This window comes from Lissotriton vulgaris, unplaced genomic scaffold (genome assembly GCF_964263255.1).
Source record: "Lissotriton vulgaris unplaced genomic scaffold, aLisVul1.2 SCAFFOLD_1042, whole genome shotgun sequence".
NCBI lineage: Eukaryota > Metazoa > Chordata > Amphibia > Caudata > Salamandridae > Lissotriton > Lissotriton vulgaris.
This window is the reverse complement of record NW_028247594.1, coordinates 92435-106853: the sequence shown is the minus strand read 5'-3', so window position 1 is coordinate 106853 and position 14419 is coordinate 92435. Positions and strand designations below refer to the sequence as shown.

The following is a 14419-nucleotide window of genomic DNA, read 5'->3' as shown; positions in this document are numbered from 1 at the left end:
GGAAGCTGAAACCGGTCTACTCCTTGCTGCGCGTATCACACCGGAGTGAGAGGTTCTCCCAGTGCATGATTGGTTTGCGCTGGGGAGGGCGCCCGGGGAGAAGAGGAGGGCAGCCGGCACTTTCTGTAGAGCGCCGCAGCCACAAGAAGCCCCCCACGTGTGACCCTGGGCACTGGGGGGCACCTGCTGCCCTGTCCGAGGACCTGCGCGGGGAGAAATGACTTCTTCAGAGGCAGCAGGTGTGGGGTGTAGCAGCTTCTCGGAGCACAAAATTACAGGTCTGGGCCGTGACTCATTAATACAGCGCGACGTGCGTTGCTGGCGAGGCCGAGAAGTGTCAATGCGGTTCTCTTTCATTTTCACAGCTTTCCTCATCTCTGTCGAGCCCAGCAGAAGGGGGCTGGAGGGCGTGAAGAGAGCCCCCTCCCGCTGGGTAGAGGGTGGAGAGGGTAGGATTAGGGCGACGGAGACCCAAAGCACTGCTCTGCCTGGATTTATTTTAAAATAAACACGTGTGCAGGTTAATGGCGTTTGCATGAGTTACAAGGGGCGGCTTCAATCAAACCCAATTGCAAGCCCTCCAGCAGACACTGGCAGCCCCCGGCTTCACAAAGAGGCCCGTCCTCTCAGCAAGTACATTGTTTGCCTTAAATTATCCGTAATTGCTGCACAATGTAATTATAGAGCGGGCTAACAAAGTGAGTGCAGCATGGATCGGAGAGGCACACCTGGGATATCAGCCTGGCTCCGTTACAGGGATCTCTCTGCACCAGCAGAAGGCGAGGGGGGGCTGCGGACTGGGTCGCGTGCACACTCATCCCCGCTGGGCACAGGGAGTGTACGGGCATAAACCGGTCTGTACACGTGCACACCCAGCTGTGAGACCTCGAAGATACGCCGGTCGGACATTCATTTTTACAACATTGGTGTGGTCTAACCACTATATTTAGAGCGTTCGTCAAATATTGCCTTGGGGTAGCGTGACCTTTTAACCTGTGTCCAAGTGGCCAGGTAGTTCTGGGTTGTAAGGCCTAAATATTGAATAGTGCAAGCGGACCACTGGAGGGGGTGAGCACCTGTAGGCAGTGAAGTCGCTGCGGCAGGAGAATGAGGATAAGTGCTTGTGACTTTGCCAGGTTAATCTTGTACCCAGATACCTGCTCATTGGTCTGTGAAACCTGGACTACCGCGAGAAGGGAAATGTCTTGTTCCGTTGGGGCTAGATGGTCATCTGTGTATATCAGTACTTTTTTGACCTGTCCCCGAAAAGTGGTTCTCTCTTATGTCCGTTGACTGCCGCTGATGGATGGCAAGTGGCTCTACCATGATGGCGAATAACGGGGGGCAACCCTGCCAAATGCCCTGCAACTGAGGGAAAGTGTGAGTTTTCTGCCCGTTATTTGAATGGAGGCAGTGGGTGTCTTAATATGAGGCCATTATCTTAATGATCATAACTGAGCCTAGTTCTGTTTTCTGGAGGACTGCTCATAGGAAGGCCTAGCTCTCCCAATCATAAGTCTTCTCTGCATCAAGGGAAAGGAGTAGAGCAGGCGTAATATGCCGTTGGGCCTTTTCGACTAGGTGAGCGAGGCGTCGAACATTATCTGATCCCTGCCAATGTCCTATGAAGCCAACATGGTTGTGATCAATTAACCCGGGTAGAGTGTTTCTAGGCTGTTGGTCAACATCTTAGTGTAAAGCATTGCATCAGTATTCAAAAGGGCAATTAGCCGATATGATGAACCAAGCCAGGCTTGGGAACAAGTTTGATTTCGGCATTGGACATATTAGGTGTGAGGCCTGTGGCGTGAGTGAGTTGAAAAGCGTGAACATGTGATCCTGAAGTTGTGGCAAGAAGATCATGTAGAATGCCTGAGTAAGGCCATCTGGGCCAAGGGATTTTCCCTCTGGAAATTCTTGGGGGGGAGGGGGTCCCTGTGGAGCTCAAGAACCAATAAGCGTTCTTCTAGGTCCCGGGTCAGAGAGGGGTCTAGTGATTGCCAGGGACAGTTCTGGAGGTACTCGACTATCTTGGTTGGATCTCTCCCACAGATGAATAAAGGCATTGGTAGAAGGCCTGAAAAGCATCCTGTTTGTCTGCTTCCATGATTGCCCAGGTAGACTTGCCTGTTTGGATTTTGGCAGTGTGCGACCTAGTGTATTGGTGGCACAGCCTACATGTCTGGAGAAAACCTACATTGTCCCCACCATCATAATTTTGTTTTACTGCAAAGAGTGAGCGCTCTAACCTGTTGTGACTCTATGTGCCCTAAGCTGGCATCATAGAATAGCCAGTTGTCTCTTGGCCCTCTGTGTTATAACGTGCACTCTAGGGAGAGAATGTCGTCCATGAGCCTCGCTTCTAAAGGACGTGCCTTTTGTGCCTTGGCTATGGAGATTGAGATGGAGGATATCGCTCTGTGAATAGTGGCTTTAAAATCATCCTAATGGATGTAGAGGGAGGGATAGCCCAAGGAGTTATTTGAAATATATTCAGTGATAAAATCTTTTATGCTGCCCGGTCAACTAGGTCTCTCAAGAGTTGAGGGGAGCGGCGCCATTGCGGGGGAGCGATAGGAGATCTGAGGTGCGGTGTCTATGTAAGATCAACATGCGTGTGATCTGAAATGGAGATATCCGAAATCTGTGCAGATGCGAGGGCTTTTAGTGGGAAAGAGGTGACAAACAGTCGATGCTGGAGTACAATAAGTATACATGTGAATTAAAGGAGTAATCCTTTGTTGCAGGGCGTAAGTATCACCAGACATCAGCCAAACCTGCATCCCAAAGCTCTTTACTTAGTATCCCAGACATGGCTCTTTCTCACTGCATGTGTGCTGTGTTTCTATCTAGGTCAGGGTCCTAGACTAAGTTGAAGTCACCCCCACCACAATATAACCTCTAGCAAGCACTTGTTGTTCTGAGAGGATGTGTCCTATAAATGTATCTTGCGCTTGGTTCGGAGCATGAAGATTAAGGAATGTTAGTGTGTATCTGCCCCTTTCCATGGTTAGAGTGAGAAATCGCCGACCTGGGTCCCTAATGATTTTAACAGCTTTTGTATAAAAGCCCCTCTTACAAAGAATAGCAACACCTAGAATCAGTGTATGTCTAGTGTTGAAGCGGGTATCTAGGGTGAGCCATGCAGTGGCAGTTGGTTCAAGGCCGGTGTGTGTCTGGCAAGAGAATATCATCTGAGTCGTGTTGTATGAGAGAGCGCGAAACCTAGCGCTATTTGCTAGGGGAATTGAGCACCTAACTTTGAGAGAGAGAGCAGTTTCAGATCATGTGTGGCACCCATACAAGGGGTGGGATTATCTGCGCAATTCTAGGGAGGCAGACAACCATCCTGTGTGTAGTGTTGTGGAGGGCCAGTCCCTTTGCTCTGCCAAAATACAGTAAAGGCCATGGAAGTAGTGTAGAGACTGAACAGGTAGGGCGTAGTTGTGGAAAATGCTGGGGGTAACTAAGGGGACCAACAGTGCCAATCTTGTGAACGTCCCCTTAAGGGTCAGATTATAAGGACCAGACCCTATCGAGGTGTCAGCCTCCATGAAGAAAAGCTCAGTGTCTGTAGGCCAGGAGCAATTCAAGTGAGCAAACTGCTCTGTAAGTCAGACCTGTGATGGAAAAGAAAGAAAATGGAAAATACAACAGGTAAGTATTCGGAGTCCGAGCACTGAGCCCTGCCAAGTGTGTTCAGGCGCGAGACATGGACATACTATGCTTATGTTCATTTTCCTAAGCCAAGGAGTAGGTATGCTCTGTTTTCCTCTTTTGGAGATGTGCAATAAATGTCTCCCTTCTCTGAGAGCAAGTTTTGTGCAGTCTTGTTTCAGTTGCGTCCGTGTCGCTAGACTGTATGCTGTTTGGGTTGCCAGTAGTCCAGATGTGTAAAGGGTGAGGTGTCTCTGCTAGGGGAGCCCCCCAGAAGGCCGAGGAGCGTCTTGCACTCTGCGGGGAATGGACCATGCGTTGCTTTCCAATCCAGGAAAAAAGCAAGCTGAAGGTATGTGCCCATTGATATTTGATCCCATGAGTGCACAAGGGCTCCGTCACTGGTTTAAAGTCATGTTGCTTCTTCAGTCAGCGGGGGGAGGTCTTGGTAGTGTGGCCGCGAAAGACAATATTCACCTTACCGCCTAGAGCATACCTTCTTTGTCCTGGAAAAAGTGAAGCTGGTGATTATATCTGGGGGAGGAGGGGGTGTATATCTAGTCTATTAGGAGTGGCAGCAACTCTGTGTGCTGCCACTCCTCTGACTCAGTCTGGATGGTTGCCAGCAGGAGCCTAGTAAAGGACATGATGTCCTCCGCCCGCGGGTATTGCCTCTGGTACGCAGATTGTTGCATCAACCCCTGTTCTCCATGTCTTCCTGCTTGGCCTGGAGTTCGATATGTTGTACCTCCAGCACATTGATTGACCCTTCTCTAGAGGTCTTCCTGATCCTTGAAGGTGTGTTCCATGTCATCAACCCAGTCTCCCACCATTGCTATATCCCCGCGCAAATCGTTGAGGCAGCTTTTAAACTCTGTCTTTAAAGAGTCAATCCTCTGACGGATGTCTGCTAGGAATTTCTCCTAGTAGTCCTGCATGATGGAGAGGGTAGGGTTTGGGCTGCATGGACTGGTCCTTGTTGCCACTCAATTCCAAGGAAAGCTGTTTTAGCCCAAAGAGAGACCACACTCTGGGCTTAGGTCAGGCCGCGCTGCCGCTGACTTCTAGGTTGCTGAACCCAAGGCCACAAGGCGATGTTCCCTGTTGAGTGTGAGTAGTTCGCTAATGGAGTGGGAGAGTGGTACCCATGTAGCGCAGAGATCAGTGTGGGATGGGTGGGTCCCTGGGAATCGCCGCTGGTCCATGCGCCTCAAGGTCAGTTGTGTGGGAGGCAAATGGTCTCAGCAAAGGCCCATGATCATGCAATTTCAAGCAGCGCAGCCTGTGTCGCCAGCATCCGAGTTCAGGAAGGCAGTAAGGCCATGTCGACCTCTGGTTTCTCCGTAGCACTCATTTCTCCCTTGGCATGCCATGCTGTGGGAGGGGAAGGTGGGGGCGCCAGATTCCCCCCCCTCTTTTGAAGGCCACAAACTCCCACTCCAGCACTTGTGGGGTGAGGGGGGTCTCCACGCCATCCAGAGAGGAAAGGACCAGGAGACGGACCCCACAAAAGCCCCCGCAATAGAGGCGCTAATCCCCCGAAAGCAAGGCCCAACTAGAAAGGAAGGTCCCGTGCCCAGACAGGGCGCAGCAAGCTGGCCAGTCCGAAGGCAGCCGGGCATCCTCCCACTCAGCAGTAGAAGTCCTGAGTCTTATTGATCCTTGGGCTCCGTAGTAGGGAGGGGGGGTGGGGTGGGAGGGGGCGCCAGAAACCTCCATTCTGGGGCAGGCGCCAGCTGGATAAGCAAGGGCCCCAAAGGCCACTCACTGCTCTTCAGGTGCTCGTGTAGAGGCGGCTGCACCCCCCAGGAATCCACAACAGCCCAGGCAGCTGCAGTCAGTGCCCTCACGCAACTGCAGGCAGTGGAGCTCCTGAGTGCCAGCAGGTTCTGTGGTTGGTGTTGTGGTGTAATACTCAAGTGCGAACCACACCCAAGGCAGCTGCGACAAGCGTGTATGCAACTCGCTAAGATCAGGAATCCGGCAAGGCCCAGAGCAGGAGCCGTGCCTCACCACTCTCAGGGGCCCAGCTGGTCCACTCCACGGGTCTGTTCAGCAAGAGCCAGGAGTGGGAGAGCGAGAGGGCCGCCCCCCTCTCCGCCAGTGCCCTCCAGCCTGCTTGAGCCCCTCTCCCACAGGAGTGCTGGGACAGAGCATCCTTTGGCAAGACAGAGATTTCATTCCCCGTAGCTCCAGGGACGGCCGCTGTGCAGCCGATCAGAAAGAGAGGGGACACCGAGCAGCAGCAATGGATCTCTGCTTCCGGGGGCCCTCAAGTCAGTTCCGGCCGCCCCTCAGCGAGCACACCAGCTTGAAGCAGCCAGAGCAAATTTGCGCCGCCCATCCACACAACACCATTGGTGACCTCTGGTCGGCTGTTTGGCAGGTATGGGGGACACCCATTGTGTCCCAGTTGCAGTCTCTCAACTGGAGGTTTTCTAACGCCACCAAGTTTAGTTTAGAGTGAAAAATGAAGCTTTAGGTGGCTTTGGGGCCCCAGGGCTGCAGGAGCTCTAGCGATCCATGTCGGATGCCATTCCAAGCCTCTCCTGTCCCTTTTCAAGGTTTACGTACCTTAATCCCATGCTCGACACCTTCTTGGAGTGTCTTCTGCAAACACAGGCACTTCCTCTTTATGCGTATGTCGTCTGCACTTCCCTTTTTTCTCTCTTTCTCACTTTCTCACATATTCTTTCTGCTCCTCTATCTGGAGTTCGTTCACTACTTCGTGCACAAACTACCTATCTATCTCTGTGTCCCTGTCTGTCTAGTCTGTGCAGCTCACACCCCCATCTATTCACCATGCCACATAATCCCCCTACACAAATCCACTCCACACCTCACAATTCCACCCCGCACAATCCCACAACTAACAATTCAAATCCAACCCACATACATCCACTCCAAACCAAAACACATGGGTAAAAGACCTTTTCATTTACAATGCCAATAGCTCTAACTCTCACAAATGTCCAAATTATGGCATTGCCAATGCTTGTTATAATTTCTATAGAAAATGGTTTAGGTATTACAGTTTTGATCATGTCAAGATGTAGATGTCAGCCATGCTACACTTTTGTAATAAGTATAGAATGTTAGCAATCTAGTTGTTAATTAGAAGACTGTGGGGAGGCATACCCCAGGGACACGGATTCTAATGATTGAGGGCAGGGAAGAGGCAACAAATTGACCAGTGGGCAGGCTGGTGGGAGGGGCAGTGGCAGCACAACAGACCATGGAGGGCAGGGGCAACAAACCAACCATGTAAGTCAGGCAAGAGGGGCTGTGGCAATATAAAAGACCATTGAGGGCAGAAGGAAGAGGCAGTGGTAGTTCCACCATACATGCCAACAAACCCAATTCAGGCAGGAGACTCACGATGTTTTTAAGCCCAAAAGAGATTTATTTTATCGATCTCCTGCCTGAAATGTCCTATTTTTCAATGGAAGTCAGAAGAAAATCAATTCCAGGTTTTATTTTCTTCCAAAACCACACTATTACCAAGTTTAAAATGTTGGCAAGTGTTGTACATTGGATCATTGAGGACAGGAGAAATGGGTTAGGGGCATGGACTTGGATAACAGACGGCTGGAAGGAGATGGGCAGGGGCACCAAACTGATCTTACTGGGGTTGCAGCAGCTCAATACACCACACACCACACAGGACAAGAGGGACGGAAGTGCAGCTCAACGGACCATGGAAAGCAATAGGGAGGGGACACAGCCATGCACATGAACAACAGAGCAGAGGAGCGAGAGGCAAGGGCAGTATGATGGCCATACCAGACAAACAAGAGGGGCAGTTACAGCATAAGGGCAGGAGCGAGGAAGGGTGCAGGGGGCACAGAACCAACCAACCAGACAAGGCAGGAGGGAGGGGATAGGAGCCTTCACATGAAAAGCGGAGGTCAGGGGGCAGGCTGGAGCAGCAAGCTGATGATAAAGGGTAGGGTACTGGAAGCAGAACACACCAATGAGGGGAACAGTGAGACTATAATGATATACATACCCCCAACGGAGGGAAGGTGGGAGGGGGTCAGTAGCTCCAAACCGTGGCAGCACATCAGGCCATGCATGGCATGTGGGAGGGTTAGTGGCAGCACAACAGCCACTGTGGGCAAGAGGGAGGGGACAGGGACGTGCACAGAGGACCATGGAGGACAGAAGTGATAGGTAGGGGCTCAGCACAGGCAAGACCGGGGAAGGAGTTTCACAACAGATCACGAGAGGTAGGCAGGAGAAGCTGCAGCACAACAGAGCATAGAGGGCAGAAGGGAGTGGTAGCAAAATGAACCATGGGGACAGGAGGGATGGGATAGGGGCATGAAACTTGGATAGGTATGGTGGAGGTGGCAGGAACAGGCAGCAGTCCTCTGACCATGCTAGTCGGGTGGGAGGGGCAGTGGCAGTTCAGCAGAACACTCAGATTAGATAGAGGTGCAGTGGCAGGTCCATGGAACATGGTGAGCAAAAAAAGGGAGCAGGGGCATGCACATAGACATGGGAGGGCCGGGGAAGGAGGGTAGGGGCAGCAAGCTAAGCACAGAGGCTAAGCAGGAGGGCACTGTTAGGGCATATCATTAGATAACAGAGGGCAGGAGGAGTGGGCAGGGACATTAAGTTAAATGGAGGGAATTTGCAGCACTTTGGGCCATGCAGGGTAGGAGGGAGGGGGTGGTTGTTGCATGGACTCGGACAACAGATGGTAGGGAGGAGGTGGATGAGGCAGTAACAAACTCCATGGCAGGCAGGAAGGGCAGTGGCAGAAACCCAGCCACATGACTGTAATGAGGGAGCGGGGCATGGACTTGGAGGGGGGGGGGGGGGGGCAGGAGCAGAAGCTTGGGCGGGGGAACCTTGCCTTGTGTACAACTCCACCCCGTCCCCTCATTGCTAAGGGCATTTTATTAGCATTCTTAAAGAAACTAACTAGAAATTCACTAAAAAACAGCTTTGAAATGCACAAAAAAAACGAAGGTTGCAGGGACAGTATATTTAGGCTCAGTTTTCACTTGTGCAAAATCATTGAAATTCTGCAGTTTTAGTAACCGGAGCGAACTTAACTTGCACCCCACAATGCACTGCTTATGACCGCACATATTACATAACTCATGACATGGTCCGTGACATCACTCATGACCTCTCAAATGACATTACTGATGACATCATCCAGTGAGCGTAAGTATTTTGTAAAAGGGTCTGAGACTTAAAGATGTATACTAAGTTACTGCATACGTTAATGTGCTATTCTTTTGGTACTACCGAGTGATACTATTTCTTGTGGTTGTGTGACTGTATCCGTGTGTGTGTGTCTGTATGGGTATGTGAGTGGCGGAATGGGTGTATGATTGGGTGTGTGAATAGCTATATGGGTGGCTGTATTGGTCAGTGATTGACTCGGTGTCTGAATGGTTATATGAGTGAGTGAGTGACTGTGTGTAAGTGGGTGTATGGGTAAGTGAGTGGCTATTTGGTTTAGTGAGTTGGTGTTTGAGTGGCTGTATTGGAGAGTGAGTATCTGATAATGGCTGTATGGGTGAGTGAGCGGATGTGGGAGTACTGTATGAATGTGTGAATGGGTATGTGAGTGGTTGTGTGGTGTGTGTGCTTGTATGGTTGAGTGGCTTTTTTGAGAGGCTGTATGGGTGAGTGAGTGGGCGTCCGAATGGTTTTATGGGTGAGGGAGTGGGTATATAAGTGGGTGTACGGGTAAGTAAGTTGGTGTTTGAGTGGCTGTATTGGAGAGTGAGTGTCTGCGTGAATGGCTGTATGGGTGAGTTAGAGGATGTGGGAGTGCTCGTATGAAGTTGTGAATGGGTATGTAAGTGGTTGCATAGGGGTTTGTGTGTGCTTGTATGGTTGAGTGAGAGGGTGTGAATGGTTGTATAGGTGAATGTGTGTGAGTAGCTGTATGGTTGAGTTGGTTATGGATAGCTGTATGGGTGAGTGAGTGGTTTTTGCAAGTGGATGTGAGAGTGGCTCTATGAATGAGTGAGTGGTTGTGTGAGTACTTGTATGGGTCTGTTAATGGCTGTATGAATTGTTGTGTGGGTGTTTGGGTATATGAGAGGTTTATAGGGGTGCGAGTTGTTCTGTGGATGTCTTCAGTGATGTCACTGACCATGTCATGAGTGATACAATATGTAATGTCTTAAGCAGTGCTTTGCGGGGCGTAAGATATAGTTAGCTCCGGTAATATTAGCTGCAGAATTTTAGTGTATGTATATATTTCACTAGTGCAAAAAACATAGAAATTCAGCAGTTAGTTACCTAAGCTGACTAAAACTTACACCCGCGCAGTGCACTGCTTATGACCTCACATATTACATCGTTCATGACATGGTCAGTGACATCACTGATGCTATCACTGATGACATCGTCCAGTGAGTGTGTTTCATAAATGTTTGAGACTTGCAGATATATGCTAAGCTACAGCATAAGTTAAATTACTATTTTTTTTCTGTGCTACTGAGTGATACTATGTTTAACATACGTCATCTGATCTATAGTCCCATTCTTAAAGTGGTTGTACTATTTATCAGTAAACTAGCCTTTACAATGGCACATGTCCTCTGCTGATGTATTTGTATGGTTGTGCTTTGCGACAGTCTAAGCTGTTCGTTGAGACTTCTCTCCACAGTGATGTCTGGGTATAGTTCTGTTTTATGACCTACTGACCAGTTTCCTTAGACCTCTCTCCTTTGTGATAAATGACTGTAGTAGTAGATTGCAATAAATTCATCTATTCGCTAAGACCTTTCTCTATAGTGATGGCTCAGTGTAGTAGACATTTACAACAGACTGAACTATCTGCTCACACCTTTCTCCAGGTTGAAGAATAATTTTACTAGTGGTTTGTGACACAGTGGCCTGTCCGCTAAGACCTCTCAACAGGTTCTATGTTGCAGTGGTTTGTGTAAATCTGGCATTTCCACTAAAACATTTTTACAGGTTCATGAATGGTGGTGTTGTGGTTTGCAGTAGACTAGTCTTACGGTTCGACATTTTACTTAAGTCATTAGTGGTTCAGAAGAGGCAGGACTATCCGCTGAGAATTGCCTCTTACGTGGTAAGTGAGTTTAGTAGCTGATAAGGTTACAGTGAGCTCTGCTGTACATATCTAAATTGTGTCGTCTTATTTCTATTAAATGTAAATGGTATTTTATAAGGTATACTTTGCTGGATGATATCATCAGCGATGTTATCAGTGATGTCACGGATAGTGTCGTGAGTGATGTAATATGTGAGGTCATGAGCTATGCATTGCGGGGGTGTAAGTTTTATAGTTCCCTCGTGTAACAATAACTGCTGCATTTCTATTTTTTTCTGTATGTAAAATCGGAACCTAACTATAACATACCTGTAACTTTTGTGTCTTTAGAAAATACCAATTTAATAAATCTATTCACTGGTAAAGTTGGACACAACCCATATGTGACCAAAGGTTTGTCATATTGCAATTACAATCTCCGAATGAAGTGAAATTATTTTTTGATTTTTTTTTTATTGCACTTTATTTGGATTCACAGTTCAGAAACCTTCACAATAAACACTTATTCGTCAGGGAATCTGTTGTTACTCTCTGGGGATGGCTTGACTGGACCTGTGAAAAACTGAAAGCACTTGGCTCTAGGTATCTGCAGATCTAGCAAATGTTGAATTACAAAGGTTAAGTGCTTTTCTTTGTACATCAGATTTGACCAGAAAACTGTGATGCATTGTGTTCCCTGTTTTAGGTCCTCTGTTATACCACTTTGAAAATTTGGCAAATGAACTTTCAATAGAACTAAGTTATGAAGATATAAAAAATGTTATATTGCAGTATGGATTTCACATAGAGGTAAGCATACAGAACAGAAAATAATTAACTTTCTGTGCATGTAATTTAGCCTCTACTAATGTGGTTAATGTCATCCTTTGGTTTCAGACTATAAGAGTGTACATGTACTTTATTGTGCAATCTATTAAATGGCGTGACCCGAGACTTTGCTTTGTTTAGCGCATATTTTATTTATTTATAAAGTTTTATATAGCGTGAACTTGATCTCGAAGGATATCAGAGCGCTTTACAATTTGAGGCGAAGGTAACACTACAGAACATTAGTCTAAAATGGGGAATCTAATGGGCATTGAATCAAGGTTTCCAAACCAGAAATGGAAGGAGGGAGAGAGGCAGAAAAGCGTAAGCAAATATCCCTGACCAGTTAATCCATAGGGTATTTCATTTGCATAGATGGTACTCTAACGTTGTTTCATACATCTGTGTTTCGGCTAGAAAAGTAGACCAGGATGGTTCAAACTCTAATAAAGAGTATTTCATCTGAATATACACATAGTAGTCTTGCCTTTTAAAGGTGAATATAAATGGAATGATATTGTTGCAACCTTGCTGCTCAAGTCACCCTGATGTCTGCCTGATCCTAAATCCTAACACTGGATTTTACCAATGTCTGTCGAAAGTGGTCCTTAATCTCGGAACCACCTGGATCAAGATGTTCCCTTAACTAGATGACTGGCTGATCAAGAGTGCCATGCAGCAACTATGACCAGTTGTGTCCGCATTATGGAATAGGTGTGGATTGTGGTTGTATGATCAGTCCTGACTAAAGCCAAGATCATTTGGGAAAATAAGTGCAGAAACATTTAACCCTAAGAGGAAGTTGGGGTAACTAGAGCCCCATGACTTCCTAACTTTTCCCTTTTTTTAATCATACCGGCTGGCTCCCAGATAAAAAAAATTAGGGTTACCAGGCGGGTATTCTTGGAGAGTAACCCTACTCCCACTCACTGCCCTATTCCTTTTCCAACATAGTGCTCCCTTGCATCTCACAGGCTTTAGAAAACCTGTCCCTCAACGGAACAGGAAGGAACTCTGATTAAGCATGCCACTAAGGGGTACCCCTGGTGGGCGAGAGTACTTTAAAGCAAAACCATTATTTTCGCATTGGGTCGACTGGAGGGTTCTTAGGTTGATTCAATGGAGTTGGGTTCTATAGTTTGTGTAAAGTTCTATGGCCATGCTCTACAGCACCTCTTTACTCCCCTTAATTGGTTCATGGCTATCTTGAAAGAGCACATAGGGCAGGATTGTCGGCGTAACCATCTTCATGATGGAGCCCAATCCGTGAGCCTTACAAGCTAGCAGTGATTTCCAGAAACAAATGACCAATTTCAGAATAAACTGTGCCTTCTGGCTGAAAACCTAAAAGTTACAAGAGAACAGCCTTTGGGTTGATTTATTTGATATTACGGTAACACACTAGCACACGAGGAAACACAGCCCCTCTGCTGAGTAGACATCAGAGAAGATTTTAGATTTTTCTTGCAAGTTGTGCTGCATATTTCAGCAGTCCCTCATGCCATGTCTGGTGGCAGCGCACTGTCTACAGGTGCCTGCCATAAGTTTGGTCAGATGAATTTACTCACATTCACTCACTTCAGCCTGCCACCAAACGCTGGAAAGATCACAATTGTGCTGTAAGCTATGCTTCTAGAGCTGGCCCTTGGACCTTGTTTGTGAGATCCAAGAGCAAAACAGCTTAGTTGAGAATCTGCCGATTGATTACCTTCTCCACTACCGCGTATAGTAGGTGGCTACCCAGCATAGCGGTGGCCATGCTGGTTGGGGTAGAGCACTAGGTAGTACAACTAATATATTTTAAAGAGTAACTAGACCAATGATATTGTACATTTTACCTAATAAGTTGTGTTTTAGACCACACATAGATTACTTTTTTAATTTCTCTCATTCTATTATAAGACCACATCTGCCTGCCATGGATGACTTCTTTACCAAAAGTCCAACCCATGGTATCCAGCTACTACAGTTAGGTGCATGTAAATTAAAAGTATTAGTTCATTAGCCGCCCGCAAAAACTAACTACGTTGACGGCATCTAATTCCATTTATGAGGTGCAGAACATTTGCAACACCCTTTGTATTTCATTGAGATGTTCCACATATTAAATTGTATGACTCCGACAAGGGAAAGCTGTTAGTCTGTGACTTACAAACAAGTAATGCTCGGTTATGGAATTACAGGATTAGCTGTCATCAATGAAGGACATCCCCAATAAATAAAAATGTTTAATAGGTAAGGTAAGACTTCACTTCTGATTAGGTCAGTCTGGAGAATAAGAGCCACCTTTTGGGAACCTATGTCCTACTTTTCAAAAATGTTTGACTACACAGGGATGTCCTCTCTCATCCCTTATAGGGCCTTTCGCTCATAATCGTAGGGCAATTTACCCTGAGATCTCAATATGAACAAGTGCTTTTCTCGTGTTTATGTTGGTCTTTAAGTGTAAGTGGTTCACTCATTTGAACTCCTAATACTAGGTGAGACACAAAGGGCTTACTAGACAGCCCAGATGAAATCTTCTTGACCTCTGCCAGCTATGTCGGCTGGAGCATGTAGGAATCTAGGATGGTAGGCCACTTTTTTCCTGTTGCATCCCTTTCTTGATTTTACAGTTAGTCTGGGACACCAAAAGACAAACTATTGGAGATGTTCCTCTAGACCATTTTAATTCACTTTAATTAGCATGTAGTATTTGATCCCCTAATAGTATAAGGAGCTCCCAATCCTTCTTGGTTAAGCCCACCCTGTCAGAATAATGTTGAATTGTAGATAGCCCTGATGATAAAGCATACCACAAAATATGGGTGAGGGCTGTTTTGCAACTTTAAAGTGTGATCGGAATGTGATCTGCATGTACTATGGTTTTCCTGGCATTAGGTGGTAATAAATTGAGGACTTTCC

At 47.2% G+C, this 14419-nt stretch overlaps 1 protein-coding gene across 1 annotated transcript in view; it reads left to right on the top strand.

The window, feature by feature from the left end:
- LOC147665140 (protein-L-histidine N-pros-methyltransferase CARNMT1-like) overlaps window positions 1–14419 on the top strand; it is a 171659-nt gene that overhangs the window by 142356 nt on the left and 14884 nt on the right. The window contains exon 7 of the mRNA XM_086949737.1: window positions 11394–11497. Coding sequence (XP_086805863.1) covers window positions 11394–11497 — 104 coding nt within the window. The remainder of the gene's footprint in view (window positions 1–11393; window positions 11498–14419) is intronic.